General features: G+C 32.3%; 1 protein-coding gene across 1 annotated transcript; it reads left to right on the plus strand.

Moving 5' to 3' along the window:
* Positions 1-2,697: 2,697 nt before the first annotated feature.
* LOC114087953 (small integral membrane protein 30-like) lies at positions 2,698-2,850 on the plus strand. The gene has a single exon (XM_027929461.1). It carries the CDS (start codon positions 2,698-2,700, stop codon positions 2,848-2,850), a length of 153 nt encoding a protein of 50 aa, XP_027785262.1.
* Positions 2,851-6,886: the final 4,036 nt, after the last annotated feature.

The raw sequence follows: 6,886 nt of genomic DNA on the forward strand, positions 1-6,886 counted from the left end.
ATGTTTATTCAGTAAAGGAAGCAAACTGAACTTTTGGCTCAGAATTATTCACTTTAATCACTGTTTTAGTCAGCTTTTTTGCACTGTTAGAAAAACACCTGAAAAGAAAAATTTCAGAAAAAAAAAGTTTATTTGGGGCTCACAGTTTCAGAGGTCTCAGTCCATAATGGCCAACTTCATTTTTCTGGGCCCAAGGTGAGGTATGATATCAAGGGAGAAGGGTTTGGTGGAGGAAAGTAGCTCAGGACATGGAAAGAGAGTTCCACTCACCAGGAACAAACTATAAACTCCAAAGACATGCCCCCAGTATCCCGTCTCCTCCAGCCACACTCTACATACCTAGTTGCCACCCAGGCAATCCTGATTGTGGAATTAAGGCACTGATTAAGATAAAGCTTTCATAACCCAATCATTTCACCTTTCAACTTTCTTACTTTGTCTAACACATAACTTAGAGATCAAAACAAAACAAAAAAGTTTTACTTTAAATTCCTCTTGATATTTTAGAGGAAATTGTATATATGTAAGGTTCTGTGCTGAGCATTCATAGAATAATGCACCTTAGGTGAATGTCTGCTTTTACCCCACTGCAGTGATTTAAACACATATACTCTCTTATCATTTTTTTCTCTGGAGCCAGATCATATTCAATTATTAGGGATATGTGAACTTTGGGGGATATTTTTTTTCAGTATAGCATCAGAAGACTCAACCTATAATGTGCTGCAATGTGCAGGAAAAGTATAGTAAGCAAATCTGAGTTGCTTTCTGAGACTAATGGTGAAAGAAAATTGAAGCCCATACACTGAGGAGAATGAAGCTATGCAGCAGAGCACCAAAAGAGCATTTCTAAGAACTTAGGTGTTGGTGTTAAATGGACATTCATATTTGTTCTTGACTTTCCTATGAATAAGGGAAACAGAAAAGGGTTCAATAAAAAATAGTCTTCAAGTACTGTTGTTTAACTTATTAATAGATGTTCAAAGATTTTTTTTCCCTGATGTTACTGGGCCACAGGTAGAAAACATTGGCTCAATTAATTTTTATATATACTCTCTTGGTTTTTACTGGATTCAGAAGCCTTCCAAAGATTTTAAGGGCCTGAAGTTTAGAATACATTTTTGCTGTTAATAGTACTCTACATTAGAGAAAAAGATACTTAAAAATATTTCTGCTGAAAAAGAGCACGATATGAATTATTTTGTATATTTGAGGTTAATGAAGTTATATCAATCACATATTTCTATTTTATAGCAGGTTAGTCCTATTAATAATTAAGTATTTTTTGGAGTTAAACTTGATCAGAGAGAATTAGTCTGACAGAGAATCAGAAGGAGGCAGACACAGTGTTATGCAAATTAGTCAATATGTGAAGAGATTAAACAGTACTTATATAAAATTATGCACTAGAGCTGAATTAATTCAAAGGACTATTTCAATGTAAATGAGTACAGGTGATCTTTTCTTTGATCAATTCTGGATAAGATTGTCCTAAAAGTTCATGTTTTATTGAGAAACAAACAATTTTGCTTCATGTTATTTATATAATACTAGTGATAATGGGAGTAACAGAAGAGAAATATTGTGGCAAAATAGTCTTCCATAAATAATAAATAGATACCATTATATTATCATTGATCCTTTTGGTGTGTCTTTTCCAAAATAGGCATACATTCAATGGAATGAATATACATGTATTTTCCACAGTGTGAATATATAGCAGGTTATTTGACTAATATCTTTTATGGTCATTTCTCTGTTACCAATATTTTTACAAGTCAAAATAATACCAAATTAATAACACTATGCTGATTTATTTTTTCTATATTATTGGAAATTTACCTTCATGATAGATTTTTATGTGGTAAGGTCAAATGGGTCTATGTGAAATTCAACACCAAATGTTTTGTAATATTTTGTAGTTTTGTAGTATTCAGATTAAACAGCAAACATTAAAATTAGATGCACAAGTAATTCACATAATGGAATTAAAGGAGTAAAGTCTAAAACAATTATCCTTAAAATTTTACAAAATAATAGAAAAAATAATCTCAAGAACAAAAGTGATAAAATAAAGGGAGTTAAGACAATATGGACAAGATACCAAAAAAATAACTTAGTAGTAAAAAATCATTAGAAATAAAACTCTGTTGGTTAAACTGCAGATTAGAAAGATTTGAAAAAGTCATGAGTAAACTAGCTGGAGGATGATCTTGAAAAAATTCATGCCAAAGTAACTCATAGAGGTAAAGCGAAGAAATGTAAAACAGACTTGAAAAGACTCAGAGAATGAAATAACAAGATTGAACATGCATTTAAGTTGACTTTGAGAGGAAGGAGTAGGTAAAAATGAAAAGGCTGATATTTAAAGATAATGGCTAAGAAAGAGTTAAGAACTGGTGAAAAGAATGAGTTACAGGTAGATAAATAATAATAGAACTATATCTTGACATTTACTAAATACCGAAGACAGGAAAGACTCTTGATGGCATCCAGGGGAAAGTTTACCAACAAAGGCATAATTAATAGATTTCTCAAAAGTCACAATAAGAGTCCTATAATGGTTGCTTCCCGGAAAGTGATGTCATGTGCACGCTCTTAGCCTCAGCATCCAGAGCTCCCAAAAGGGAATATTTCAAGTCAGATTTTTGTATATACCATTTTGTTGGAACCTTTAGCCTTCAAGATTCCAACATTATGACCTCAGTTTTAACACAATTGCTCTTCATCATCATTTCACTGCTTCTGTTTCTGCCAGTTGTTGAAGCAGTAGAAGCCAAAGATGCAATCTTGTTTGGTGTGGTTCTAAGCATTACAGGCATTTGTGCTTGCGTTGGTGTGTATGCATGAAACCAGAATGAACAGATGTAACTTTCACACTTCACCCTGAAAACTTTTCTGTTATTGAGGTTAAACCTGGGTTTTATTCTGTAATTTTCCCAATGAACAGTAATGATTTCATATTCTAAGTTGTTTCCCATGAAATGGGAACAAATAGATGTTCATTAAATGGGAAAAAATGTTTCTTTATAACAAAGAATGCAGTGAAGGGCTGGGGATGTGGCTCAAGCGGTAGCACGCTCACCTGGCAAGCCCGGGTTTGATCCTCTGCACCACATACAAAGATGTTGTGTCCGCCGAAAACTAAAAAATAAATATTTAAAAATTCTCTCTCTCTCTCTCAAAATATAATAATAATGCAGTGAAAATTGCAGCCTATAAATTGTATTTGCTGCTTAGAAAAAGGGTCAAAGATGTGGGATAGCATAAATTTACAGAAGTACTAGTTAATAGTTTCAAAATTCTCAAAGCACGTGAAATAGGAGGAGAAATCTCTTGTCCAGAATCTAGCAAATCTCCACTGTTGAGAGTTATCATACTGCCTCCTGAAACCTTAAGGAGTCTTTTTCCCCATGTTTTTATTATGTTTGTTTTATCTCCCAAGTTAATATTGTACTTAGATATCAAATAGCCAAAAGTGAAATGTTTATTTCTAGGGAATGAAATGTTTGAAAAAAATGTATTCAATGTATCTAATATTGAAAATTAATGTTAAAAATTTTATTGACATTGGAAGAGATTCAATGTAAGCAAAACAAACTTTGTATTGAGTAACATCCCCATATTGAGAAGTACTGTATTAAATATAAACTCATTCTGGTTTTTTTTGTAAGTCACAATAAAAAAGAAAGTCACAAATAACTAAAACTTTCACCTTAAATTCAGCTAAAATAAGATGTAAATAATAAATTTATAGGAAACAGAAACTTAAGAGTTTACTACATAGTTTACTAAGGGTTTTTGTTGTTGGTTATACTTCATGATAAAAGAAATAGGACTTACAAGGTAGGACTGAAATTTGAGGAATAGTAGGGAAAATTTGGCAAATAACTATTTCTCACTCAGGAAACAATGACTTTATATAAAACAACAACAACAACAACAAAACGTGTTTGAAATATCAAGAAACAAAAATTTCTCAATACTTTATTAGGGATAATCAATCAAAATGAGGTTTAAAGTTCTGATATTTTGTTTATGAAAAATGCAAAAATAAACTTTAGACTTTTTTGAATCAAGTACACAGGTAAAAATATTGTGTAACAAAATAGTGGAAACAGAAATTTTGAATCAAAGGCAAAGAAAATGAAGATTATAATAATTGGACTAATCAAATTGAAGACAGGAAAGATGGAGGAGAGGCAAAGGCAAAGCAAGATAAATAGAAAATGTAAACATGTGAGTCACTGATTTAAAAGGAATTAATGCAGTATTTTATGAAAACATTATTAAGTATATGTTTACACCGCAAAATGTTTGGCATTGTAAATGGTAACATTTTAAAGATTTTTTAAAGACATTTATTTTTTATAAACATGCATTAATTACAAATTAATGGGTTTCATGTTGACATTTTCATACACATTTATCATGAGCTGATCATGTCCACCTTCCTTTCTGCCCCCCTTCTTCCCCTCCCCAACCCCTTCCCAGTCCTTAATAGTCCCTTTTGTACTTGGATAAGAGTAAATGTGCAATACTTGTCTTTCTGTTTCTGGCTTATTTCACTTAACATGATTTTTATATTATCATTTAAGATGTCATCTAACATAAAAATACACAATCTCAAAGTGGACTGATAAAAACAGGGTGGACTATATATTTTGCCTGTTAATTTAGGTATATGCAGGTAGTATAAAGGGAAGTATGAGTATAGAAGAAATAAGATAGCTATTTTTAAGATTTCTAGAGAGGAAAGTTGAGGAGGTTATTTCCTTTTGGGATGACAAATTGCCTAAATTTGACAGGTAGTGAAAAAAGAAGTAATCATAATGTGACCTCCTGAGCTCTCAGTGATTTTTTTTTCCTCTTTAAACAGTCCCTCCAGAATACACGTTTTCCAGGAAGGATGTGTGATTACTCTCCACTATTTTTGAGCTTGACCCTCCTGCAATACTGCTTATTACATTGATTCAGTCCATAGTGTTTTCTGATGTGAACGATGCAATTTGCTTACTTAGAGTTTCAAATAGATGATATGAGACAGAACAGATGCACGTTGTATTTATTTCAAACAACCTTCATAGGCGTTAACCCTCAGGAGTTCTTTCTTATATTCTATTTCCATAAGCAAAACCAAAAACAGATCTCAAAAATCTAAATGCAAAGGAAACATGATGTACATTATTGAGAAATGAGAACATTTGGAATTCACTATCTGAGAAGTTGCTGAATATTTTTTTATATTAGACAGCAAAAACAATACAGAAAAGTAAAGGAATAACTTTGTATAAAGGGAGGTGCTCAAAATAGAAACAAATTAACTTGCTGTGTTCATACTCATTTCCATCTATTTTGAATGCAGCAGATATTTGAAGACTCCTGCTCATTTCTTAAAGTCTCCTCTTTCATTGTTTTATCTTGCAGTATTCATAAATTTAAATGCAAAGGGTTCATTTCACTTAAAGAAAGATGTCATGCTTAATTTGAGTTTCTTATTAAATATGCCCATCTGTCTACTAAATGAATACATTTTTAAAGTAAAACCATGGGTCATTTTGTAGTAAGTTCCATATATTTAATAATTAGTAAACTAATGAAAGAAGAATGGCAGGGGCTGGGATTGTGGCTCAGCAGTAGAGCGCTCGCCTAACACATGCAAGGCCCTGGGTTTTATCCTCAGCACCACATAAAATTAAATAAATAAATAAAATAAAGATATTGTGTCCAACTACAACTAAAAAATAAATATTAAAAAAGAAGAATGGCAGAAATAAAGTTAATAAATAAATTTTAATCACCCATTTAAATACTATGGGAAATGCATGTCCTTGACCTTAGTGAACTTTAGAAACTTGGTGATGTAGAGATTAAAGTATTTTGTGATCAAATAATCTGTTTATGATTAGTTCATGAATCATTGTGTTTTGGCTATGTGTAGATATTGGAAAGGTTATGTTTCCAAGTTTGTTTTTAAACTTTTAACATTTAATATGCATGTTTACTTTCCTCAAAAACAAAGAGATAAAAAACTAACATCAGGGCAGAAAGAATGGCTGGCATAATTAATTTTGTGCCTTCATTTGCCATGAAGATATATAGACACCAGAAAAAATACCACGTGCAAGCTACATTTGATTATCACCTTAAAAGAGTGTGGTCACTACCTGTTAGAATTGAAGAATGTATGTTTTAATTAGTTATGGAATTATACACTTTTCTAAAGGGCTTAACACAGAACTGTAGGCCAGTGTATCAGGACTAGAAAGATGCTGAGAGTAGAAAACATGTTCAATATAGCATGTGATATTATTTAACAGACATCAAGAAAGATTAAACTGAGACTAAGCTGTAATTTTTGTTTGTTGCTTTTAGATATACATGACAGTAGGGAATATTTTGACATATTCTATATACATGGAGTGCAACCCAATCGGATTTTGATCCCATTCTTGTGGTTGAACAAGATGTGGAGTTACACTGGTCATGTATTCATATGTGAGAATAGGAAAGTTGTGTCTGGTTCTTTTTTCTTTCTTATTCCCATTCCTCCTCCCTTCCCTTTGTCTAATACAATGAACTTCTATACTTCACCTTCCTAGCCTCCCTTGTTATAGGTTAGCATCCACATATCAGAGAGAACATTTGGCCTTTGGTTTGGGAGACTGGCTTATTTCACTTAGCATGATATTATCCAGCTCCATCCATTTACTGGGAAATGCCATAATTTCATTCTTCTTTATGGCTGAGTAATATCCCATTGTGCATATGTACCATATTTTCTTTATCCATTCATCTGTTGAAGGACATTTAGGTTAGTTTCATAGCTTGGCTATTGTGAATTGAGCTGCTATAAACATTGATGTATCTGCGTCACTGTAGTATG

Source organism: Marmota flaviventris, chromosome 2 (assembly GCF_047511675.1).
Source record: "Marmota flaviventris isolate mMarFla1 chromosome 2, mMarFla1.hap1, whole genome shotgun sequence".
NCBI classification, from domain to species: Eukaryota; Metazoa; Chordata; class Mammalia; order Rodentia; family Sciuridae; genus Marmota; species Marmota flaviventris.